General features: G+C 45.8%; 1 protein-coding gene across 2 annotated transcripts in view; it reads right to left on the bottom strand.

The window, feature by feature from the left end:
* LOC142256961 (uncharacterized) overlaps nucleotides 1-22,492 on the bottom strand; it is a 404,836-nt gene extending 382,344 nt beyond the window's left edge. The window contains exons 1-3 of one of the 2 annotated variants that reach the window (XM_075328989.1): nucleotides 22,144-22,492; nucleotides 18,693-18,868; nucleotides 5,951-6,059 (exon numbers count right to left, since the gene is read on the bottom strand). In XM_075328989.1, coding sequence (XP_075185104.1) covers nucleotides 5,951-6,059; nucleotides 18,693-18,868; nucleotides 22,144-22,332 — 474 coding nt within the window. In that variant the 5' untranslated portion in view covers nucleotides 22,333-22,492. Of the gene's footprint in view, nucleotides 1-5,950; nucleotides 6,060-18,692; nucleotides 18,869-22,143 lie in introns of those variants that run through there. The other variant, XM_075329005.1, reaches the window with a different exon arrangement.
* Nucleotides 22,493-27,945: the final 5,453 nt, after the last annotated feature.

The raw sequence follows: 27,945 nt of genomic DNA, 5'->3' as shown, positions 1-27,945 counted from the left end.
TGACTGCAAAAGGACTCAACGCGCCAGCAGAGACCATAAGTACGCTATCCTCCCAAGTGCAGCAGCTCACTAAGGACGTCGCACAAATCCTGAAAGCAATGCAGTTGCCCTCAGAGACCAAAGTCCCTCATCAGATCCTGCTAGCCGACAACCCAGAGGACGTCCCTTGGATGCGGAGGAGAAGGGGTCCCCCAACTCGAGGCAGGAGCAGTGATCGCTATGACTCAGCTGGACAACCCATCTGTCGTCGTTGCCAGAAGGCAGGTCACTATGCAAGGGCCTGTCCTTTAAACGAGTCAAACCTGGGGCCGAGGGCCAGTCCTCAGGATTAAGAAGATCAGGCCCAAGTCGCTGCTATGATCAGTACGTGGGTGGACGTCCTGTCCTGTCCATCGTCTTGGACGGGATCCCTACCCCGGCATTATTAGACACCGGCTCTCAGGTCACCACGATCCCGTATGTCCTTTATCGGAGGTTTTGGTCGGACGACGATCTCCGACCACCGGACCCCTCCTTCACCATCTATGCTGCCAACGGACAACCTATAGACCAGATCGGGGTCAAAGAGGTAACCATAAAGGTGGGAAGGCAAGAAATGAAGGGACAAGGACTGATTGTTGTGGACACTGATGTTAGAGAAAGGAACCCGCAAATGATTTTAGGCACTAATGTCATAGAAAATTGCCTAGGGGAAGTGTTGTTGTTGCTTCACCAGATTGTTGAAGGTGCTGACGGCAGGTCGCAAAGAGCCTTGCAAAAGGAGATCCGAATCATTCTGAGGAAGCAACAGGTAAAACAGACTGGCGGTGAGATTGGTAGTGTACGGGTGATGGATGCTAACCCCATTGTGATACCCCCACGGAGTGAAATGATGATGTGGTGTAGAGCAGCGGTAGGTCTCAGAGGACAAGATTACCAGGCTGTACTAGAGCCCACTCATTCAGACCACTGGCCCACGATTCTGGTAGCCAGGGGGGTAGTTGATGTACACAAGGGACGAGTGCCTGTACGAGTGTTGAACTGTGGGGAGGAGGAAGCCAGACTACCAAGGTACGCTACCATAGCCAAACTGTTTACATGCTCAGATGACGCCATAACACCTGTAGGTCCCCTGACACAAGCTGACTCAAAAGAGGGCGAGACCTCCCAAAAGCAGTTAGAGGATTGGTGCCAGAAACTACACGTGGGGACTGACTCTACACCCGACTACCAGAAACATGGGGTTTACAGGGTCGTGCAGGAATATGAGCAGGTCTTTAGTAAGAACCCACTAGACTTCGGTAGGATCAAAGGGGTGCAACATCACATACCCACAGGCAGTCACCCTCCCATTAAGAAAAGACATAGGCCAATTCCACCAGCCCATTACCAGCGTACAAAGGACATGCTGAAGGACATGAAGGAGGCAGGCGTCATAAGGGACAGTTGTAGCCCCTGGGCAGCTCCTCTGGTCCTGGTAAGAAAGAAGGATGGCACGATGAGGATGTGTGTGGATTACAGACGGATAAATCAGATAACACACAAGGATGCCTACCCTTTGCCAAGGATAGAGGAATCCCTCGCTGCCTTGAAAGCCTCTAACTACTTTTCTACCCTAGATCTTACTAGTGGCTACTGGCAAGTATCTGTAGCAGAAGAAGATCGGGAGAAGACAGCCTTCACCACCCCAATGGGCCTCTGTGAGTTCAACAGCATGCCATTTGGACTCTGCAATGCCCCCGGGACCTTCCAGAGGCTTATGGAATGCTGCCTAGGGCACCTCAACTTTGAAACCGTCCTGCTCTACCTGGATGATGTCATTGTGTACTCCAAGACCTATGAGGACCACCTGAAACACCTGGCTGAAGTCTTTGAAGCACTATCCCGATATGGAATGAAGCTGAAACCATCCAAGTGCCATCTACTGAAGCCAAAGGTCCAGTACCTAGGTCACGTGGTCAGTGCAGAAGGAGTAGCACCGGACCCAGAGAAGGTCACAGTCATCCAGGAATGGCCCACACCTACTACCGTCCGGGAGGTACGTCAGTTCCTTGGCTTGGTAGGCTACTACAGAAGGTTCATCAGGGGCTACACGAAAATGGCAGCGCCTTTGCAAGAGCTCCTGGTAGGCCACCCAAAGAAGAAAGGAAAGATCACCGGCCCGCCATTTCACTGGGGAGAAGCAGAAGAACACTCCTTCAGACAAATGAAAGGGGCCTTGACGGGTGAAGAGATCCTAGCCTATCCTGACTACGGTCTGCCATTCGTACTGTACACAGATGCCAGTAATGTGGGACTGGGAGCAGTGCTTTCACAGGTGCAGGGAGGCAAAGAGCGTGTGATTGCTTACGCCAGCAGGAAGCTCAGGCCTACCGAAAGAAACCCAGAGAATTATAGCTCATTCAAGCTAGAGTTCCTGGCCATGGTATGGGCTATCACAGAGCGGTTCAAGCACTACCTGGCAGCCACCAAATTCACTGTCTTCACGGACAACAACCCCCTGACCCACTTGGATACTGCTAAATTGGGTGCCATGGAGCAGCGTTGGGTAGCCCGACTGGCGAATTATGACTTTACTGTCAAGTATCGAGCTGGCCGCAAGAACGGCAACGCAGATGCTCTGTCCAGGATGCCTCACCTAGCAGACGAGGGGGAAGATGAAGATGATCTTGAAGAGATTGAGCTGCCAGCGTTCCATCGCCATGGAGCAAAACAGTGTCGGCAGTCGCGTGCCAACCGCCAAGAGGTGACCCTGAACCCACTACCTCACTACAACTGGAAGGAGACCCAGGAAAATGATCCAGCGGTAGGCTTGGTAAAGAAACTGATCAGCCAGCCTGGCGCCAGCCTTGACAAAGGAGCCCCACCTGAGGCACAGTACCTATGGAAGGAGAGGGGTCGATTATTCATCTATCAAGACAAACTTTACAGGAGCATCATTGACCCGAGGACGCATGAGAAGGTGTGGCAAGTGATTGTACCACAGAAGGATACGAGGATGGTGCTAGAAGCCTATCACAATGGTGCCGGCCACTTTGGTTGGAAGAAACTGGAGGCCCTACTTAAAGTAAGATTCTACTGGGTGGGCATGAGATCTGCCCTAGAGAAGTGGTGTCGAAACTGCGGGCCCTGCAATCTTAGAAGAAAAGACCAGCCCAGCCAGAGAGCACCACTCCAGCCAATCCAAACTAAACGGCCCCTGGAGATCGTGGCCCTGGACCATGTAAAGTTGGCACCCAGCAGACAAGGCTACAACTACGCTCTCACTATGGTTGACCACTACTCCAGATTCCTGGTGGTAGTACCAGTCAAGGACTTGACAGGTCAAACTGCAGCCAAAGCTTTCCAGACACACTTCTGTCGACCACATGGCTATCCAGATCAAGTGCTCACTGACCAAGGACCAGCCTTTGAAGCTGAAGTGTTTAAGGAGTTTTGTAACCTATACGGCTGCCAGAAGATCCGTACTACGCCTTACCATCCTCAGACCAATGGCATGTGTGAGAAGATGAACCACATCATTCTCGACCTTCTGAAGACGCTCCCACTAGAAGAACGAAGTCAGTGGCCGGAAAAACTGCCCGATCTAGTGGACATGTATAACAACATCCCTGTGAGTTCCACGAACTGCACACCGGCATACCTGATGAGGGCCAGACCAGGGAGATTGCCAGTAGATCTGGAAATGGGAGTTGAGACCCCTGAAGACCACCTACAAGGTGCTGATTGGGATTCCAACCGCCAAGCCCAATACAAGAAAGTACAAGAGTGTGTGGAGCGAAGCCTGACTCAGCAGCGTGAGAAACAAGAAAAGGCCTATAATCGAAAAGCACCTGCTGTTCCTTTGATGCCAGGAGACATAGTTCTCAAAGGAAAGAGAAGGCGTCATAAACTTGACAATCATTGGGAAGAAGAACCCTACACCGTATTACCATCAACGCTTAGCAATGAAAAGACATGCCTTATCAGCAAAGATGGAGGAAAAACAACAGCTGTCGTTTCTAGAGATCGCTTAAAGAAATGTCCTGAACAACTAAGAATCCCTGAAGAAATTCCCAACCTTTTGCCAGTTCAAGGACCAAAAGAAAGGATGATCCATACTGCGCTTGGAGATTTTCCAGCAAGTTGGCCTCAATACAATGGAGCCGTTGTTATTCCAGTCATTACATTCACTCAATCTAGAGAAGTAAGAGACCCAGAAGAGCCTGTTCAGAACCTAGAAGTGCCAAATGTAGCTGAAGCAGAAAACCACGCATTGGTATCAATACCCAGTACACCCATTATTCACATTGAGACACATACATCGGGTGGGAGGACACAACCTCAGACAGATGACAGTATAGTACTGCGTAGATCAACCCGCAGCAACTTTGGTCAGCTCCCATTACGCTATAGAGAAAGTACAGTTTAGTTCAAAGTGACTGTATGAAATGTAATGTTTAACCTGTTTACAGTTAAGTAACGTTTAAGCGAAATGTGCCCACAAGGACTATTGTGAGACCTCCTTAAAATGGTAGACCACTGGTTATGAACTGGCTTTAACCACAAACTTTTGCATTGTACAAAGTTGCCTTCTTGGTATCAACCCCAGAGTCTGCCTGTTGAGGGGCATGGCTCTGCACCAACAAGGGGGCACGCCTGTTTATGGGGCCTGCCCTCCAACACTCGGAAGCGGGTACGCCTGTTTATGGGGCCTACCTTACACCACTCTCCTCAGGAGAGGAAGATTGGAGGAAAGGTCTGGGGAATGTGATGACCCAGACCTGGTCACCAAAAGGACCGGCGACCTACCTCCTGGAGGTTTTTGGGTGGGTTTCGGACATGTGGGTGGTTGGTGGTGGAATGGTACCTGGCATGTTTGAATGTAAATAATTGCCCCTGTGTGGGAAAAGTTTGTAATTACCTTTTTTCTTTCTCTTGTCTTTGCAGCCCGAGGACGTGCTGATGATAACTAAGGGGGAATGTGGCGCCCCTGACCTGGTCAGGCACCACAGAGTATTGCACCCATGCGGGAGCAATGCTTCCAGGTAATCTCCAAAGGCCAGGATGAGGTGCACACACAAACATATAGTGACCAGGCCTCCCACATTACCAGAGGGGACCCTTGGGTAGCCAGAAGGAGTTAACTTTCAATTCCCAGCTGGGGGTGTGTTCAGGGGCTGGTTGCTAGGAAGCAGGGCAGAGAGAGAGAGGAAGAGGGGAGTCGAGAGGAAGAAGTTGAAGTGTATGGAAGGGAGCAGAGAAGCTCTCGTGCAGACAGGTCCTGAGGAGTGCTGTAGCTGAAAGCGGAGGAGAACGGAGTACTGTGGGTCGGCCTGAAGAGCATCCAGAGAAAGAGGGGTGGCTGAGTACGGAGATCCCGGTATCCGAGCACCCAAGGGGAACTAGATCCCCAGTACAGGCAGCAAACCAGTCAGAGCTGCTCAATCTACAGGTGGGGATACTCCATGCCCTCACCACTACTACGCAGCGCTCGGGCCAAGCAGCAATCAGCAGGCCCATAAGGGGACAGGGCCAGAAGCCATCCCACCAAGGCCACGCTGCCGGCAGACGAGCCAGAGAGAGGGGAGCAGGGTGGTAACAGCTTCCCTGGAGGGGTCCTACCACGCTTCAAGCAAAGGACCCTCCCAAAACAGAAGGGGTGCAAGGAAGGCGAGTGGACAGCTACCCTCAGAACGGCCTCCTGGAATTCCTGGTTCCACCTGGTTATCACAGTGTCGCCCGGGCATCTCACCGTGACCTCCCAACAGTGAGTAAACACATTGAAAGACTTTTAGACTGTGTTTGAGTTATTCTGCGACTTGTGGTACTACAAACCCACACCGGGCCCTGGGGCTTGCCTCACTCTCAGGAGGCTACTACATCCGACTGCACCCACCATCAGCCCCAGGCGTCCCCTAACCTGCAGTGGCGGTCCCCACTGACCGCAATACTGAGAGTGGCGTCACGATCAAAACCGAAGATTCCCTACCTGTGACCAGCACCAGCTACGTGGAGTCCCTGAAGGTATGCACCGATACAACACCTGTGGGGCTTCACATAGTCTTCCGTCCTCTCTGCCGGCACCGACTGAATCTGATCTGAGAAGGAGACTATGCAGTAGATCGGGCGATTCCAACACCTTGCTGGCCCTATAATTGTCCAGCTTTAAAGGAGTTAATCATACGTAAACCGTGTTTCGCTCTCCCTCATGTGTAGTGTCGGGTCTGTCGCTCTGTCTTTTTTTCCCCCCATGTGTAGTGCGGGGTCTATTGCTGCACCCATAGTGGGAGCTTATGGCGGAGAGAGTATCCTAGTGAGGAGGAGAAAATGCCGAAAGCCATGAAACTGGTGACTACGAGTAAATGTTTTGTTAAGAAATCCCCGATGTGTCACAATTCCTGCACAGCAGCTTCAAAGTGACAAAGTATGAAGTGAGAGCCGCGCACCCCTCACAGGTCACACACACCCCGGGACCCCTCACAGGCATACCTCCCAACTTTTCAAGAAAGGAAAGAGGGACAAAGCATGCGGCGCATAAGGGTCATTCAGCAGATGCCCCGGACTGTTCATTCATATTTATAGCAGTCAGAATTTTTTTATATTTCTATGTGTCACTATATGACATGTTGCTTATTTGTGCCTATCAATCCATGTTCACACGTTGCATGAATTCTGTTTCTTTTTGTTTCTGTCTGCACCAAACTACACAATAACAATCTTCTCTGTGTTTTTGGTTCAGATGTGAATCTGCGTTTTTAAGTGTTTTTATCGTACAGAGAAGCTTTTTCCTGCATTTTTTAAGCTCCACATAGAAACCTCCAGAGAAACCCCCCCCCCCCCCGAAAACCGCAGAATTCAGCGACGTCTTTTCATGGAATCACATCCACTTTACTTGGACAATTAAACACAGCAGAATAAATGTGCAAAGAAACAGCAGAAAAAAATGCAGCATTTACACTACATGTGAATATGGACTAATTGTCCAAGCAAAGTGGATGAGACGTCCTGAAATCTCCGCTCCTGGTGCGTGGAAAGACGCCGCTGAACTGTGCGGATTTGGTGTTTCTTTCTTTATAAGCTTCAGGATTCACATCAGCAACAAACATGTATCAAATAAGGGGAACAATGCATAAAAAATACCGCAAACACGCAATAATCAGAGAACATTGTTATTGCACTCGTGGCGCGGACACCTGCAGAAAAAATGCCGCATTTACGCTATGTGTGAACACGGCCTCAGTGATCCATTTTTATTACATTTTTTATGGGTTTTAATAAAGAAAAATAATAAATTGCGCCTTTTTTTTCCCATTTACCGATCCCCACAAATAACCTGATCGCTGTGTTGTTCAGGTCATTACGATTACAGGGACACCAAATATGTCCATGTTATTTGCTGATTTGTGATGTTTATTATTTTATAAAAAAAGTGCAATAAAATTACATTATTCTATTTTTTTTTATTATTTTTAGTAACTTTATTAGAAGAAAAAAAAATCCTCTTTTCCTCTCCCTCTAGAATACAGGACATAGAGATGCTGCTCTGTATAATGTAGCTGTGTCCTGTGTAATCAGGCTGCATTGTAGGTTCATTTATGTGAAATCCTCCCTCTGACATCATCAATCCTAGTGGCTCAACAGCTAGAGCAACTAGGAAAGCCAGGAGGCTTTTGGACACAAGTTTTGAACGTTGCTGGTTTGAATCCAAGGTGGTGAAGATAAAAAAAAAAAAAAAAAAATTGTATTTGTATTTTTTTCCTCATTTCTTTATAGTAGTTTTATGGGAACAAATGAATCTGACTCTTTCACCAACATTGAGATACAGTATTTATCTATCTATCTATCTCTATCCCTCTATCTATCTATCTATCTATCTATCTCTATCCCTCTATCTATCTATCTATCTATGATTCTATCTATCTATCTATGATTCTATCTCTCTATCTATCTATCTATCTATCTAGCTATCTATGATTCTATCCCTCTATCTATCTATGATTCTATCTCTATCTATTATCTGTCGTGTATCTATATATCCCTCTATCATCCATCCCTCTATCATCCATCCATCCCACTATCATCCATCCCTCCCTCTATCCCTCCCTCTATCTCTCCATTCATCCCTCCATTCATCCCTCTATCCCTCCCTCTATCCCTCCATTCATTCCTCCATTCATCCATCCATCTCTCCCTCTATCCCTCCATTCATCCCTCCCTCTATCCCTCCATTCATCCCTCTATCATCCATCCATCCCTCCCTCTATCCCTCCCTCTATCCCTCCATTCATCCCTCTATCATCCATCCATCCCTCTATCCCTCCATTCATCCCTCTATCATCCATGCATCCATCCCTCCCTCCCTCTATCCCTCCATTCATCCCTCCATTCATCCCTCTATCATCCATCCATCCCTCCCTCTATCCCTCCTTTCATCCCTCTATCCCTCCATTCATCCCTCCTTCTATCCCTCCATTCATCCCTCCATTCATCCCTCCATTCATCCCTCTATCATCCATCCATCCCTCCCTCTATCCCTCCATTCATCCCTTCATTCATCCCTCTATCATCCATTCATCCCTCCCTCTATCCCTCCTTTCATCCCTCTATCCCTCCATTCATCCCTCCTTCTATCCCTCCATTCATCCCTCCATTCATCCCTCTATCATCCATCCATTCCTCCCTCTATCCCTCCATTCATCCCTCAATTCATCCCTCTATCATCCATCCATCCCTGCCTCTATCCCTCCATTCATCCCTCTATCCCTCCATTCATCCCTCCCTCTATCCCTCCATTCATCCCTCTATCCCTCCATTCATCCCTCCTTCTATCCCTCCATTCATCCCTCCATTCATCCCTCTATCATCCATCCATCCCTCCCTCTATCCCTCCATTCATCCCTTCATTCATCCCTCTATCATCCATTCATCACTCCCTCTATCCCTCCTTTCATCCCTCTATCCCTCCATTCATCCCTCCTTCTATCCCTCCATTCATCCCTCAATTCATCCCTCTATCATCCATCCATCCCTGCCTCTATCCCTCCATTCATCCCTCTATCCCTCCATTCATCCCTCCCTCTATCCCTCCATTCATCCCTCTATCCCTCCATCCTTCTATCCCTCCATTCATCCCTCTATCATCCATCCATCCCTCCCTCTATCCCTCCATTCATCCCTCCATTCATCCCTCTATCATCCATCTATCCCTGCCTCTATCCCTCCATTCATCCCTCCCTGTATCCCTCCATTCATCCATCCCTCCCTCTATCCCTCCCTCTATCCCTCCATTCATCCCTCCATCCATCTTTGCAGCTGAATAACCTGCTTCTGGTGTCTGACCTGCAGTATATAGGTCAAGATAACAAAATCTTCCTATTGGTTTCAATAGAGGCAGTAGCTCAGTGGTAAAGCTGCTGCCTTTGAAACAATGACTCACAGCTCCATGAGTTCGAGTCCCGGCCGCCCCAAAAATCCAGCCGATGATAATTTAATTTAATTTATTCACTCCACTGAGGGGAGGAGCCGGGACATCAGCTGTGAGCCGCGGGAGTGCGGGACAGCCCTGATAAATCGTGCAAGTCCCGCAGAATCCGGGACGGTTGGGAGGTATGCTCACAGGTCACACACACTCCGGAACCTCTCAGTGATGGCCCCCCGCTGGTAACACACATTCCGGAACCCCTCAGTGATGACCCCTCACAGGTCACACACACTCCGGGACCCCTCAGTGATGGCCCCCCACAGGTCACACACACTACAGGACCCCTCAGTGATGGCCCCCTCACAGGTCACACACACTCCGGAACCCCTCAGTGATGGCCGCACACCCTTCACAGGTCACACACACTCCGGGACCCCTCAGTGATGGCCGCACACACTCCGGAACCCCTCAGTGATGGCTGCACTGCCCTCACAGGTCACACACACTCCGGAACCCCTCAGTGATGGCCGCGCTCCCCTCACAGGTCACACACACTCCGGGACCCATCAGTGATGGACGCAGCACTCGAGCGGCCCGGCGCCTCCTTCCTGTTCACAGCCAGTGAGAAACCACCAGGCTACAATAGAGCAGACGAGGCAGAAGACTCACACCGGCTTAATCCAAGGACAAACAATATAACAGGAATAACAGCAGAAGGAAGGATGGCGGGAGCCGGGGACACAGGCTGCGCTACAGCTATTGTGGGGGCGCCGGGGACACAGGCTGCGCTCCAGCTATGGCGGGCGCCGGGGACACAGGCTGCGCTCCAGCTATGGCGGGAGCCGGGGACACAGGCTGTGCTCCAGCTATGGCGGGAGCCGGGGACACAGGCTGTGCTCCAGCTATGGCGGGCGCCGGGGACACAGGCTGCGCTCCAGCTATGGCGGGAGCCGGGGACACAGGCTGCGCTCCAGCTAGAAAAAGCCAGAAAAAGCGCAACCCCAACAGGAATAACCATCTCTACAGACTGGCTTGAATCAACAGTATCCCAGGCACCGCTCCACACTTGTGCTGGTTGGTGCAGCTCTCCACCAGCTGCAACTTTGTAAAGTATCCAAAATATTCCAAGGCACCGAGAAGATCCACTCCGATTATAAATCCGTATTTGTTCCAGCATACAGAAGGAAAAAGTGCAAAAAAAAACAACCCAAAAACGTTTCGGTCGACAAAGGGCCTTTTTCAAGCCATAAAAATGACATCTCTACAGACCGCGCTGCTCTACACCGCTAAGGCTGGTTTCACATCAGCGTTATTTTAGCTGCGGCATGAAAGGATTTTTTTGCCGCAAAACTGGATCCTTTACAATTGCGTTGTCATTTTAATGCATTTCCAATGGAATTGCGGCAACATCCGGTCACATGCGGTTGTGTGCGTCACACACTGGATCCGTTGCTTTGGGGTATTTTATCTTTTGTGAAAAATGCTACTTCCCCCCTTAGCGTTTTTGTCCTCTGTCAAAATACCGCACGTCAATGGATCCGTGATATTGCAGCGCTAGCTGCAATGTATTTGAATGAGCGCCGGATCCTGCTGTACCGGAAGTCGCCGTATCCTGATACACAGGATCCTGTTGTCTGTATTGAGCATGCCCAGAAAGCAGCCTGGCATAGTCAGTACCGAAATCTGTCTCTCAGACAGAAGACCAGGATCGTGGAGGGGTGAGAGGGAGTAATAAACATGGAGTCCCTAAGAGTGTCTGTGGATTTATTTCAAATAAAGTATTTTTTCTCTGTGTAGTCTTTTTTTTTAACCCTTTATTGGAGATTCTTAACGGCCGGGTCAAACTTGGCCTGACATTAAGAATCTCGGGCTGTATGCCAGCTAGTAAAACAAAGATGGTATTAACTCCTTATTACCCAGCATGCCACCCGGCGCCAGGGCCGATGAAGAGTTTGATACAGCGCCTGAAGATGGCGCTTCTATGAAAGTGACACTTTCTGGGGCGGCTGCAGACTGAAATTCGCAGCGAGGGGAGGGGGGGCAGAAAGTATGGCCCACCCTGCGCTGTGGATTCCAATCCCCAGCTGCCTAGTTGTACCTGGCAGGGGGACATACTAAAATGAATGATGAAAAGGAATAGATAAAAAGAATAAGGATAATTACTTATTAGGTGTATATTATGTAGATGTATAAAAGGTTTCTTTGGCAAGTTAGACATGGAATGAACATTATATATGAGCATTATGGGTGTGGAATGACCATGAAATATATCTAGATAATAGGAAAATGAATGCATATGCCATATAACCAGGCGTATATTACGTTACCTGAGCATTATAGGTGTGGAATGATCAGGAAATATCTGTAGATAATAATAGAATGAATGTATATCCTATATAACCAGGTGTATATTACGTTACCTGAGCATTATTGGTGTGGAATGATCATGAAATATATGTAAATAATAGGAAAATTAATGCATATCCCATATAACCAGGTGTATATTACGTTACCTGAACATTATAGGTGTGGAATGAACATGAAATATATGTAGATAATAGGAAAATGAACGTATATCCCATATAACCAGGTGTATATTACGTTACCTGAGCATTATAGGTGTGGAATGATCATGAAATATATGTAGATAATAGGGGAATGAACACATTTCTTAGAATCAATCTTATAATCTTATAACCTTAATCAAGGCGAGAGTTGATCAGGGCTAGGTTGAGGGTTTTTATTGTTACCATGGTTAGAAAGGGGCGGAGGCTAGAAATGTTCTTCACGTGCAAGCAACAAGAGATTGTATATAGTAAGTGAAGTAGAGATCGGTGTCAAACATGGCACCCAGACAGTGAGCCTGCTGACTAGGCGTTATCGTGGCGCCGCACACTGAGAAGGAGATGTCAGATTTAGGGAGATTAGTGGAGGGCGGGAGCAGAAGAAGTTCAGTTTTGGAAATGTTGAGTTTCAGATAGAGCGGACATGATATTGGAGACTGCGGTTAGACAGTCATTGGTGTTCTTTTGTACCGCAGAGCTAAGGTCAGGGGCTGAAGTGTATAATTGTGGGTCATCAGCATAGAGATGGTACTGGAAGCCAAGTCTGCTGATGGTCTGTCCAACAGGGGCCGGATATAGAGAGAAGAGATTAAAGACCAAGGACTGAACCCTGAGGGACCCCAACAGTGAGAGGAAGAAGTGTGGAAAAAATTAGGATTGGCGTATATACTCTGTGTGCCGTGGTCCAGTTATATACCTTTTTGCTACAGGGCTACTCCCTCCTTGTGACTAAACATGGTTCTAACATGTCTTCAGAACCCAATATACAACTCATTTCTATTCTTGGTCTTTACATTAAGTCATCGTTCACGTGGTCTTAACTATAGCATATATGTCATGCGCAGAACTTGCTTACCAGAACTAAAGTATTTGACCTTTAACCGAGTGAAATGAATAGAAGCTCTTCAAGGCTAATTTCAGACCATTCCTAAGAAACCAAGTTGAATATAGCATTGAGCTGTCAGCCAGATAGTGATTGATCACGTCAGGTGCCAGCTAGAAGTTACTCAAACTTATGCACTCTAAGGGATCTATACATACAAGCGAAAGGCCTGTATGTAGACTATATTATGAAACAAATATTCATAATAAACTCATTATTTTACAAGAAGGGAGGAAGTGGAGCCAGCAAATGATACACTGAAAGAGCGGCCAGAAAGATAGGAAGAGAACCACGAGAGAGCCATGTCATCGATGCCGATAGAAAGGAGCATAGAGAGAAGGAGATGGTGGTCAACTGTGTCAAAAGCTGCAGAGAGGTCAAGAAGAATAAGCAGAGAGTGGTCACCATTACGTTTTGCTGTCAGAAGGCCATTGGTCACTTTGATGAGAGCAGTTTTTGTAGAGTGTAGGGGGTAGAAACCAGACTGTAATGGGTCTAGAAGAGAGTGGGGGGAGAGGTAACGGGTGAGGCGAGAGTAGACCAGGCGCTCCAGGAGTTTAGCGATGTTAAAGTATTAATCTGGTCTACAAGATCAGGTTAATATAACCGTTGTTTGAATTTGGTACACCTAACATAGAATAACATATAAATATGTATGATGGCCATATTCAGTGTAATGTGCCTTTAAATATAAAATAAAATACGTGCTGGTGCATTGCAAGATGTATCAGTCCTTATCTCTAAGAGGGGCCCCTGATGCACATGACATGACTCTGCATGTTCCACATTACATAAGCTGTTATTAAAAAAAGTCCCTTATTATGTAAGAACAAGATAAAGACCATCTTGGACCATGCAAAGTGCCAAGAATATTATCTTGGTATCCATGTGAATCAGGTGGTCTATGATTTATGTAATATTCCAGATGAACCAATCAGTATAGATGATAAACAAGGGTGTAACCAATCATTATGCAATAGTTATAAGATTGACCAATGTATGATGGTCTACATTGACTACTGTATTTTTCGGACTATAAGGCGCACCGGATTATAAGGCGCATTAGCAATGAGAGCCTGCTAAGACGACTAGATTCATATATAAGGCGCAGCGCATTTAGTTCATGACAGCTGCAAAAAGGCCGAGATGCAATCCGGAGTTCAGGTGAGAGCACCAGAGATCAGCCCGGGATATTGGCAGCTGTCATGAACTGAACCGCAATCACCGGGGATTCAATCACTCGGCACTCACGGTACAGTCTAGGCTGCACGCCGGAGCTCAGGTGAGAGCTCTGGAGTGCACTGCAGGTACCTGAATCCAGGCCTGGCATTACTGGAGATTCCTCTGGTAGCCAGTCCGACGCTGCTCTTATGTACAGCATTCTATAATGCTCAGGTAACGTAACATACACCTGGTTATATGCCATATGCGTTCATTTTCCTGTAATCTACTGATATTTTATGATCTTTCCACACCTATAATGCTCAGGTAACATAATATACACCGGGTTATATGCAGGGCTGTGGAGTCGGAGTTCATTTTGGTGGAGTCGGAGTCGGTATAAAATGCACCGACTCCGACTCCTAAAATATATAATACATTGGGGACAGTAGTGCAATGCAGAATGTGCGGAATATTTTACTAAGGAACACAAAAAACTAATAAATTGTAAATATGTAATACAAGATGTAAATATAAATATATATATACACACACACACACACAAGATATATATGTAATCTACTATATATTACATAGTGTATTACATATTTACAATTTATTACAGTTTTTTGTGTTCTAAAGTTGAATTCCAATGAATATATTTCATGTTCTATCCAAATATCTTCATTATTGTATCACAAAAATTATTAAATGTCTGATGTTCACATACACATGTTCATGTACTACAATAAATTTTTCACCTAACTATAAGCAATATATGTAGGAGTCGGAGTCGAAGGTTTGGTTTACCAACTCCACAGCCCTGGTTATATGGCATATGCGTTCACTCTATTATTATCTACAGATATTTCATGATCATTCCACACCTATAATGCTCAGGTAACATATTATACACCTGGTTATATGCCATATACGTTCATTTTCCTATTATCTACAGATATTTCATGATCATTCCACACCTATAATGCTCAGGTAACATAATATACACCTGGTTATATGCCATATACGTTCATTTTCCTATTATCTACAGATATTTCATGATCATTCCACACCTATAATGCTCAGGTAACATAATATACAGCTGGTTATATGCCATATACGTTCATTTTCCTATTATCTACATATATTTCATGATCATTCCACACCTATAAGGCTCAGGTAACATAATATACACCTGGTTATATGCCATATGCGTTCATTCTCCTATTATCTACAGATATTTCTACAGATATTTCATGCATTGCAGCTATAAGTCCCCTTACCTGGCAGCCAGACTGGCTTGCAAAGTCTCCTTAAGGAGAATAGTGTTCCCCCGTGGTCCCCACATAGCTTTCTCATGAGCCAGATCAGACACCCCCATACTTTGCACTGACGAGGGGCAAGCACCCCGAAACACCGTGTCTGCAAATTGGGATTCTGATCTGGCTTATATATCCTGAGTCATATTGCAAAGGATTGTCAAAAATCCACTTGTGACTTTTAGGATCGCTACTTCCAATAGGTGGCGCTGTGCTAGAGTTTGTCTCCTTTACTGGAGAGACAATTTGAATATTTCCCAGAGGGGCATTGCAGCTATAAGTCCCCTTACCTGGCAGCCAGACTGGCTTGCAAAGTCTCCTTAAGGAGAATAGTGTTCCCCCGTGGAATTTTAGGGGCATTGCAGCTATAAGTCCCCTTACCTGGCAGCCAGACTGGCTTGCAAAGTCTCCTTAAGGAGAATAGTGTTCCCCCGTGGTCCCCACATAGCTTTCTCATGAGCCAGATCAGACACCCCCATACTTTGCACTGACGAGGGGCAAGCACCCCGAAACACCGTGTCTGCAAATTGGGATTCTGATCTGGCTTATATATCCTGAGTCATATTGCAAAGGATTGTCAAAAATCCACTTGTGACTTTTAGGATCGCTACTTCCAATAGGTGGCGCTGTGCTAGAGTTTGTCTCCTTTACTGGAGAGACAATTCAGATATTTCATGATCATTCCACACCTATAGTGCTCAGGTAACATAATATACACCTGGTTATATGCCATATGCGTTCATTCTCCTATTATCTACAGATATTTCATGATCATTCCACACCTATAATGCTCAGGTAACGTAATATACACCTGGTTATATGCCATATGTGTTCATTCTCCTATTATCTATAGATATTTCATGATCATTCCACACCTATAATGCTCAGGTAACATAATATACACCTGGTTATATGCCATATGCGTTCATTCTCCTATTATCTACAGATATTTCATGATCATTCCACACCTATAATGCTCAGGTAACGTAATATACACCTGGTTATATGCCATATGTGTTCATTCTCCTATTATCTATAGATATTTCATAATCATTCCACACCTATAATGCTCAGGTAACACAATATACACCTGGTTATATGCCATATGCGTTCATTCTCCTATTATCTACAGATATTTCATGATCATTCCACACCTATAATGCTCAGGTAACACAATATACACCTGGTTATATGCCATATGCGTTCATTCTCCTATTATCTACAGATATTTCATGATCATTCCACACCTATAATGCTCAGGTAACATAATATACACCTGGTTATATGGCATATGCGTTCATTTTCCTATTATCTACAGATATTTCATGATCATTCCACACCTATAATGCTCAGGTAACATAATATACACCTGGTTATATGCCATATGCATTCATTCTCCTATTATCTATAGATATTTCATGATCATTCCACACCTATAAGGCTCAGGTAACATAATATACACCTGGTTATATGGCATATGCGTTCATTCTCCTATTATCTATAGATATTTCATGATCATTCCACACCTATAATGCTCAGGTAACATAATATACACCTGGTTATATGCCATATGTGTTCATTCTCCTATTATCTACATATATTTCATGATCATTCCACACCTATAATGCTCAGGTAACATAATATACACCTGGTTATATGCCATATGCATTCATTCTCCTATTATCTACAGATATTTCATGATCATTCCACACCTATAATGCTCAGGTAACATAATATACACCTGGTTATATGCCATATGCGTTCATTCTCCTATTATCTACAGATATTTCATGATCATTCCACACCTATAGTGCTCAGGTAACATAATATACACCTGGTTATATGCCATATGCATTCATTCTCCTATTATCTACAGATATTTCATGATCATTCCACACCTATAATGCTCAGGTAACATAATATACACCTGGTTATATGCCATATACGTTCATTCTCCTATTATCTACAGATATTTCATGATCATTCCACACCTATAATGCTCAGGTAACATAATATACACCTGGTTATATGCCATATGCGTTCATTCTCCTATTATCTACAGATATTTCATGATCATTCCACACCTATAATGCTGAGGTAACATAATATACACCTGGTTATATGCCATATGCGTTCATTCTCCTATTATCTACAGATATTTCATGATCATTCCACACCTATAATGCTGAGGTAACATAATATACACCTGGTTATATGCCATATGCGTTCATTCTCCTATTATCTACAGATATTTCATAATCATTCCACACCTATAATGCTCAGGTAACATAATATACACCTGGTTATATGCCATATGCGTTCATTCTCCTATTATCTACAGATATTTCATAATCATTCCACACCTATAATGCTCAGGTAACATAATATACACCTGGTTATATGCCATATGCGTTCATTCTCCTATTATCTACAGATATTTCATGATCATTCCACACCTATAATGCTGAGGTAACATAATATACACCTGGTTATATGCCATATGCGTTCATTCTCCTATTATCTACAGATATTTCATAATCATTCCACACCTATAATGCTCAGGTAACATAATATACACCTGGTTATATGCCATATGCGTTCATTCTCCTATTATCTACAGATATTTCATAATCATTCCACACCTATAATGCTCAGGTAACATAATATACACCTGGTTATATGCCATATGTGTTCATTCTCCTATTATTTACAGATATTTCATGATCATTCCACACCTATAATGCTCAGGTAACATAATATACACCTGGTTATATGCCATATACGTTCATTCTCCTATTATCTACAGATATTTCATAATCATTCCACACCTATAATGCTCAGGTAACATAATATACACCTGGTTATATGGCATATGCATTCATTCTCCTATTATCTACATATATTTCATGATCATTCCATGTCTAACTTGCTAAAGAAACCTTTTATACATCTCCATAATATGCAGCTAATAAGTTATTATCTTTATTCTTTTTATTTATTCCTTTTCATCCTTCTTTTTAGTATGTGTACCTGGGAGGACACAAAAAGAGCCCATATCAGTTTTTTTTTTAATTATGTCATGAAAATTAAAAAAAAAAACATACAAAAATATGGCGAAGCCCACATCATTTTTTTTTTTTTAGTTTTTGGGCATCTTCTGGTGGTGGAGTTTGATGATGGCCGCGTTGTAGAAAAGCTCCCCGCAGCAGATTGCCCTATACTCTGCTATCCAGGTCACTAAGGTCGGTGAATCACCGGAAAGCGGGATAAGGTCGGGACAAGGGTCGTGCTGCAGGGACCCAGCTTTCCCGAGATCCAGAGGTACCAGGGGTAAGTCTCACCAGCCAACAGTGGACGCTCAGGGAAGAAGCCTGACTACTCACCCACGCAGAGGCAGTGACGGCTCCACACAAGGCAGGAGGACGGTGACAGCGGGGACGGTGACTCTGTACAAGCCACAGCCAGTGTGAGGAGTGGGAACAGCAGCCGGATAAGGAGGAGCGTCCCTCACACGCGAGCTCCACGAGGCAGGGACACAGCGCTTGTTACACAGGGGAGGCTGAAGAGACATAAAGCAGAGCCACTCAGCTCAGCCATACAGGAGAAGGGGGGCTGCAGCCGAGGGTCTGTGTCTACATCCAGCGCCTCCCCCTGAAGCACAGAGAGCTGACAACCAGGAGCAGCAGCCTCATACAGGACCAGAACCAGCACCAGAACCAGCCCACCTCATACAGGACCAGCAGCCTCATACAGACCCAGCACGCCTCATACAGACCCAGCACCAGAACCAGCACCAGAACCAGCACCAGAACCAGGAGCCCATACCTCCCAACTTTTCAAGAAAGGAAAGAGGGACAAAGTATGCGGCAACACGCAATAATCAGAGAACATTGTTATTGCACTCGTGGCGCGGACACCTGCAGAAAAAATGCCGCATTTACGCTATGTGTGAACACGGCCTCAGTGATCCATTTTTATTACATTTTTTATGGGTTTTAATAAAGAAAAATAATAAATTGCGCCTTTTTTTTCCTGCCATTTACCGATCCCCATAAATAATCTGATCGCTGTGTTGTTCAGGTCATTACGATTACAGGGACACCAAATATGTCCATGTTATTTGCTGATTTGTGATGTTTATTATTTTATAAAAAAGTGCAATAAAATTACATTATTCTATTTTTTTTATTATTTTTAGTAACTTTATTAGAAGAAAAAAAAATCCTCTTTTCCTCTCCCTCTAGAATACAGGACATAGAGAGGCTGCTCTGTACAATGTAGCTGTGTCCTGTGTAATCTGCTGTGTAAGAGGCTGCATTGTAGGTTCATGTATGTGAAATCCTCCCTCTGCCATCCTCAATCCTAGTGGCTCAACAGCTAGAGCAGCTAGGAAAGCCAGGAGGTTGCTGGTTTGAATCCAAGGTGGTAAAGATAAAAAAAAAAAATGTATTTGTATTTTTTTCCTCATTTCTTTATAGTAGTTTTATGGGAACAAATGAATCTGACTCTTTCACCAACATTGAGATACAGTATTTATCTATCTATCTATCTATCTATCTATCTATCTATCTATCTATGATTCTATCTCTCTATCTATCTATCTATCTATCTATGATTCTATCTCTCTATCTATCTATCTATCTATCTATGATTCTATCTCTCTATCTATCTATCTATCTATGATTCTATCTATCTATGATTCTATCTCTATCTATCTATTATCTGTCGTGTATCTATATATCCCTCTATCATCCGTCCCTCTATCATCCATCCATCCCACTATCATCCATCCCTCCCTCTATCCCTCCCTCTATCTCTCCATTCATCCCTCCATTCATCCCTCCATTCATCCCTCTATCCCTCCCTCTATCCCTCCATTCATCCCTCCATTCATCCACCCATCCCTCCCTCTATCCCTCCATTCATCCCTCCATTCATCCCTCTATCATCCCTCCCTCTATCCCTCCATTCATCCCTCCCTCTATCCCTCCATTCATCCCTCTATCATCCATTCATCCCTCCCTCTATCCCTCCATTCATCCCTCTATCATCCATCCATCCATCCCTCTATCCCTCCATTCATCCCTCTATCATCCATCCATCCCTCCCTCTATCCCTCCATTCATCCCTCTATCATCCATCCATCCATCCCTCTATCCCTCCATTCATCCCTCTATCATCCATGCATCCCTCCCTCCCTCTATCCCTCCATTCATCCCTCCATTCATCCCTCTATCATCCATCCATCCCTCCCTCTATCCCTCCTTTCATCCCTCTATCCCTCCATTCATCCCTCCTTCTATCCCTCCATTCATCCCTCTATCATCCATCCATCCCTCCCTCTATCCCTCCATTCATCCCTCTATCATCCATCCATCCCTCCCTCTATCCCTACTTTCATCCCTCTATCCCTCCATTCATCCCTCTATCATCCATCCATCCCTCCCTCTATCCCTCCATTCATCCCTCCATTCATCCCTCTATCATCCATCCATCCCTGCCTCTATCCCTCCATTCATCCCTCCCTCTATCCCTCCATTCATCCCTCTATCATCCATCCATCCCTCTATCCCTCCATTCATCCCTCTATCATCCATCCAGCCATCCCTCTATCCCTCCATTCATCCCTCTATCATCCATGCATCCATCCCTCTATCCCTCCATTCATCCCTCCATTCATCCCTCTATCATCCATCCATCCATCCCTCCTTTCATCCCTCTATCCCTCCATTCATCCCTCCTTCTATCCCTCCATTCATCCCTCTATCATCCATCCATCCCTCTATCCCTCCATTCATCCCTCTATCATCCATCTCTCCCTCTATCCCTCCATTCATCCCTCTATCATCCATCCATCCATCCCTCTATCCCTCCATTCATCCCTCTATCATCCATGCATCCATCCCTACCTCTATCCCTCCCTCCATTCATCCCTCTATCATCCATCCATCCCTCCCTCTATCCCTCCTTTCATCCCTCTATCCCTCCATTCATCCCTCCTTCTATCTTTCCATTCATCCCTCTATTCATCCCTCTATCATCCATCCATCCCTCCCTCTATCCCTCCTTTCATCCCTCTATCATCCATCCATCCCTCCCTCTATCCCTCCTTTCATCCCTCTATCCCTCCATTCATCCCTCCATTCATCCCTCTATCCCTCCATTCATCCCTCCATTCATCCCTCCATTCATCCATCCATCCATCCCTCTATCCCTCCATTCATCCATCCCTCCATCCATCTTTGCAGCTGAATAACCTGCTTCTGGTGTCTCACCTGCAGTATAGAGGTCAAGATAACAAAATCTTCCTATTGCTTTCATTACAGGCAGTGGCTCAGTGGAAAAGCTGCTGCCTTTGAAACAATGAACTCACAGTTCCACGAGTTCGAGTCCCGGCCGCCCCGAAAATCCAGCCGATGATAATTTAATTTAATTTATTCACTTCACTGAGGGGAGGAGCCGGGACATCTGCTGTGAGCCGCGGGAGTGCGGGACAGACCTGATAAATCGTGCAAGTCCCGCAGAATCCGGGACGGTTGGGAGGTATGCCAGCAGCCTCATACAGACCCAGCACGCCTCATACAGGACCAGCACCAGAACCAGCCCGCCTCAACCAGACCCAGCACGCCTCATACAGACCCAGCACGCCTCAACCAGACCCAGCCCGCCTCAACCAGACCCAGCCCGCCTCCTACAGACCCAGCGCGCCTCCACCAGACCCAGCGTGCCTCCACCAGACCCAGCGCGCCTCCACCAGACCCAGCACGCCGGAGGTACCAGGGTAAGTCTCACCAGCCAACAGTGGACGCTCAGGGAAGAAGCCTGACTACTCACCCACGCAGAGGCAGTGACGGCTCCACACAAGGCAGGAGGTCGGTGACAGCGGGGACGGTGAGTCTGTACAAAGCCACAGCCAGTGTGAGGAGTGGGAACAGCAGCCGGATAAGGAGGAGGGTCACTCACACGCCAGCTCCACGAGGCAGGGACACAGCGCTTGTCACACAGCGGAGACTGAAGAGACATAAAGCAGAGCCTGTGCACTCAGCTCAGCCATACAGGAGAAGGAGGGGGGCTGCAGCAGAGGGTCTGTGTCTACATCCAGCGCCTCCCCCTGAAGCACAGAGAGCTGACAACCTGGACCAGCAGCCTCATACAGGAGCAGCACCAGAACCAGCACCAGAACCAGCCCGCCTCATACAGGACCAGCAGCCTCATACAGACCCAGCACGCCTCATACAGACCCAGAACCAGCACCAGAACCAGCACCAGAACCAGGAGCCCATACCTCCCAACTTTTCAAGAAAGGAAAGAGGGACAAAGTATGCGGCAACACGCAATAATCAGAGAACATTGTTATTGCACTCGTGGCGCGGACACCTGCAGAAAAAATGCAGCATTTACGCTATGTGTGAACACGGCCTCAGTGATCCATTTTTATTACATTTTTTATGGGTTTTAATAAAGAAAAATAATAAATTGCGCCTTTTTTTTCCTGCCATTTACCGATCCCCATAAATAATCTGATCGCTGTGTTGTTCAGGTCATTACGATTACAGGGACACCAAATATGTCCATGTTATTTGCTGATTTGTGATGTTTATTATTTTATAAAAAAGTGCAATAAAATTACATTATTCTATTTTTTTTATTATTTTTAGTAACTTTATTAGAAGAAAAAAAAATCCTCTTTTCCTCTCCCTCTAGAATACAGGACATAGAGAGGCTGCTCTGTACAATGTAGCTGTGTCCTGTGTAATCTGCTGTGTAAGAGGCTGCATTGTAGGTTCATGTATGTGAAATCCTCCCTCTGCCATCCTCAATCCTAGTGGCTCAACAGCTAGAGCAGCTAGGAAAGCCAGGAGGTTGCTGGTTTGAATCCAAGGTGGTGAAGATAAAAAAAAAAAAATGTATTTGTATTTTTTTCCTCATTTCTTTATAGTAGTTTTATGGGAACAAATGAATCTGACTCTTTCACCAACATTGAGATACAGTATTTATCTATCTATCTATCTATCTATCTATGATTCTATCTCTCTATCTATCTATCTATCTATGATTCTATCTCTCTATCTATCTATCTATCTATCTATGATTCTATCTATCTATGATTCTATCTCTATCTATCTATTATCTGTCGTGTATCTATATATCCCTCTATCATCCGTCCCTCTATCATCCATCCATCCCACTATCATCCATCCCTCCCTCTATCCCTCCCTCTATCTCTCCATTCATCCCTCCATTCATCCCTCCATTCATCCCTCTATCCCTCCCTCTATCCCTCCATTCATCCCTCCATTCATCCACCCATCCCTCCCTCTATCCCTCCATTCATCCCTCCATTCATCCCTCTATCATCCCTCCCTCTATCCCTCCATTCATCCCTCCCTCTATCCCTCCATTCATCCCTCTATCATCCATTCATCCCTCCCTCTATCCCTCCATTCATCCCTCTATCATCCATCCATCCCTCTATCCCTCCATTCATCCCTCTATCATCCATCCATCCCTCCCTCTATCCCTCCATTCATCCCTCTATCATCCATCCATCCATCCCTCTATCCCTCCATTCATCCCGCTATCATCCATGCATCCCTCCCTCCCTCTATCCCTCCATTCATCCCTCCATTCATCCCTCTATCATCCATCCATCCCTCCCTCTATCCCTCCTTTCATCCCTCTATCCCTCCATTCATCCCTCCTTCTATCCCTCCATTCATCCCTCTATCATCCATCCATCCCTCCCTCTATCCCTCCATTCATCCCTCTATCATCCATCCATCCCTCCCTCTATCCCTACTTTCATCCCTCTATCCCTCCATTCATCCCTCTATCATCCATCCATCCCTCCCTCTATCCCTCCATTCATCCCTCCATTCATCCCTCTATCATCCATCCATCCCTGCCTCTATCCCTCCATTCATCCCTCCCTCTATCCCTCCATTCATCCCTCTATCATCCATCCATCCCTCTATCCCTCCATTCATCCCTCTATCATCCATCCAGCCATCCCTCTATCCCTCCATTCATCCCTCTATCATCCATGCATCCATCCCTCTATCCCTCCATTCATCCCTCTATCATCCATCCATCCATCCCTCCTTTCATCCCTCTATCCCTCCATTCATCCCTCCTTCTATCCCTCCATTCATCCCTCTATCATCCATCCATCCCTCTATCCCTCCATTCATCCCTCTATCATCCATCTCTCCCTCTATCCCTCCATTCATCCCTCTATCATCCATCCATCCATCCCTCTATCCCTCCATTCATCCCTCTATCATCCATGCATCCATCCCTACCTCTATCCCTCCCTCCATTCATCCCTCTATCATCCATCCATCCCTCCCTCTATCCCTCCTTTCATCCCTCTATCCCTCCATTCATCCCTCCTTCTATCTTTCCATTCATCCCTCTATTCATCCCTCTATCATCCATCCATCCCTCCCTCTATCCCTCCTTTCATCCCTCTATCCCTCCATTCATCCCTCTATCATCCATCCATCCCTCCCTCTATCCCTCCTTTCATCCCTCTATCCCTCCATTCATCCCTCCATTCATCCCTCTATCCCTCCATTCATCCCTCCATTCATCCCTCCATTCATCCATCCATCCCTCTATCCCTCCATTCATCCATCCCTCCATCCATCTTTGCAGCTGAATAACCTGCTTCTGGTGTCTCACCTGCAGTATAGAGGTCAAGATAACAAAATCTTCCTATTGCTTTCATTACAGGCAGTGGCTCAGTGGAAAAGCTGCTGCCTTTGAAACAATGAACTCACAGTTCCACGAGTTCGAGTCCCGGCCGCCCCGAAAATCCAGCCGATGATAATTTAATTTAATTTATTCACTTCACTGAGGGGAGGAGCCGGGACATCTGCTGTGAGCCGCGGGAGTGCGGGACAGCCCTGATAAATCGTGCAAGTCCCGCAGAATCCGGGACGGTTGGGAGGTATGCCAGCAGCCTCATACAGACCCAGCACGCCTCATACAGGACCAGCACCAGAACCAGACCCAGCACGCCTCATACAGACCCAGCCCGCCTCAACCAGACCCAGCCCGCCTCCTACAGGACCAGCCCGCCTCCTACAGGACCAGCCCGCCTCCTACAGACCCAGCGCGCCTACAACAGACCCAGCGCGCCTCCACCAGACCCAGCGCGCCTCCACCAGACCCAGCGCGCCTCCACCAGACCCAGCGCGCCTCCACCAGACCCAGCGCGCCTCCTACAGACCCAGCGCGCCTCCTACAGGACCAGCCCGCCTCATACTCTCCACACATCCAGCACCTCCCCAAAAAAACAAATTTTATTAAGATATAGAAAAACACACCAGTAGTGTAAAAAGGAATTTTTTGACCATCAGGTCACAATACACATGATACAACATCAATATACATAGTACAATATCAATTGAAAGGTAGACATTAAATATTTAAAAGAGATAAGGTTCACATATAGGGGATCAAATCGGGGCTCAGGACTTAACTTTGAGACCGTGTTAAGGTTTATTCAGGCAGCGCCACATAATAAAGAGATGTAGAAGGTTTGCTGTCCATGAAAGTCCAGGTGAGTATATACTGATGCTCTCCAAGTGTCCCCTTAGTTTTTATAATAACAGGAGTGAGCCATCAATTTCATGGTAGATTTACAACAGTCTCCACCTCGACGCGTTTCCCCACATACTGTACATGTGGTTCATCAGGAGGCTATAAGACAGACATACTCTATCAGCAACAAGTTGTAATAGTATTAACCATAGATTGCACATTCATAAGCTGCACCACAAAAAGGCATGAAAGATAAAGAGACAACATCAAAAGATACAAAGGTACTTGCCCAAGGAGATATGATATTAGATATGCAGATCCATGGCGCCAGTCAAACAGGATCCACAGCCGAACAGACAATGCTAGAAAGATAGTGCTGCCATAGTCCAGAGAGGCGTCATGGAGCTGCATACCACAATGAGGTTTAAATAACCTGTATTCCCATAATCAGCTGCAAGCGGTCAGGGCAATCATGCAGATGCCGGCACCGCCACAGTTGCGCATGCCTGATAATTTACAAGCATTGCGCACACATGGGAAAAACCAAGATGCCGGTATGATTAGGACGCCGCCGTCCATATCCCGATTGCGCCTGCCCAGAATCTCACAGGCAGCACGCACGTGCAGACGGAAGCCCTAAAGTGCCATAATCAAGTAGAAATAAACAAGGACATGGCGCATGCGTGGGGGCCTTGAGTACTGCGGCGCTTCCATGGAAGTCACATGATAATTCAGAGCATAGTGTTCCCGCGCATGCGCAGTAACATAAAAGGAACACTTAATGCTTTACTGTGAGTCCAATGCTGATGTGAGGAAACCGCTGCGATATATATTACTTAAAGAGGATACTTTAGAAGTAAGGAGGCCATATTGGATGGAACTCCCATTAATAACGATATATGGGTGTAATATAGTTTAATTTAGCAAACATGTATAAATTATAAGCGCCATAATAGACATGACCCCCACTTGTAGGCACATAATACATATATCATAGAATGTGGAATAACAGGCAGGCATGTTATTAAATATTGTTAAATAAACCCTGCCAAAAATATAATAGGGATACCATCCTTCTAAATAGATATATCCTCCATGTAGACATTAGGAGGGTACATCCGTAACACAAGTCTCCTAGGGCAAGGACAAGAATATATAGATATTGACCATCAATATGGTCCATTCCTCAAAAAAGGAAAAAATCTTGCAAAGTAAAGCATAATGGAATTATGTTAACAATTTAGGTTCCGCTCAAAGCTATATGGGGAGAAAACAGCTAAAGGAGAGCTGTTCATTCAGCCCTCCTGGGGTCAGAGATCCCATTTTGAATATCCAAGCTGATTCCTTCTGCAATAATATCCTATCAAAATCCCCTCCCCTAGGACTAGGTTTCACCACCTCCAGAATAGAAAAGCGAACATGAGCCGTATCTCCCCCATGGATCATGTTAAAATGGCGAGAAATTGATGTATCTCGTCCATTCCTAATATCCGAGAAATGTTCGCCTACCCGCCTCCGGAGTTCTCTTAGTGTCTTCCCTATATAGTCCATAGGGCAAGTACAGGTGGCCCTATAGACAACTCCGGAGGTTTTGCAGTTACCAAAATCGCGTAAAAAGAAGGTTTTCCCCGTGGCTGCACTAATCACCCTTTTGCATTGTTCCATAGATCCACAGTATTTACAATTTCCACAGCGAAACATCCCACAGATGCGTCTATCTAGCCATGTTCCCTGTGGTCTAGGTCCCTGGTACATGCTATGCACCAGTTTATCACCTAGGGTACAACCACGTCTGTAAGTAATACTAGGAGATTTATTAATGTATTTCACCAAATCGGGGTCAGCCCTCAGGATCTTCCAGTGCTTTTTTATCACTGAAAAGACTCTTTCAGATTGTGCATCGTATGTACCAATGATACGTGTGATATTACAATCATTTTCACGTGTCCGAGGAACCATGAGACTATGTCTATTAGTATTTTTTGCAAGGGCATAGGAGTGCTGAATAATCTTTTTAGGATAACCACGGTCTAAAAGTCGACCAAAAAGATCCGAGGCCTGTGTCTTAAAATCCTCTTCCCTTGAGCA

This window comes from Anomaloglossus baeobatrachus, chromosome 1, assembly GCF_048569485.1.
Source record: "Anomaloglossus baeobatrachus isolate aAnoBae1 chromosome 1, aAnoBae1.hap1, whole genome shotgun sequence".
Taxonomy (NCBI): domain Eukaryota; kingdom Metazoa; phylum Chordata; class Amphibia; order Anura; family Aromobatidae; genus Anomaloglossus; species Anomaloglossus baeobatrachus.
Note: the sequence above shows the minus strand (reverse complement) of the source record. Positions and strands in the feature narration are given on the sequence as shown.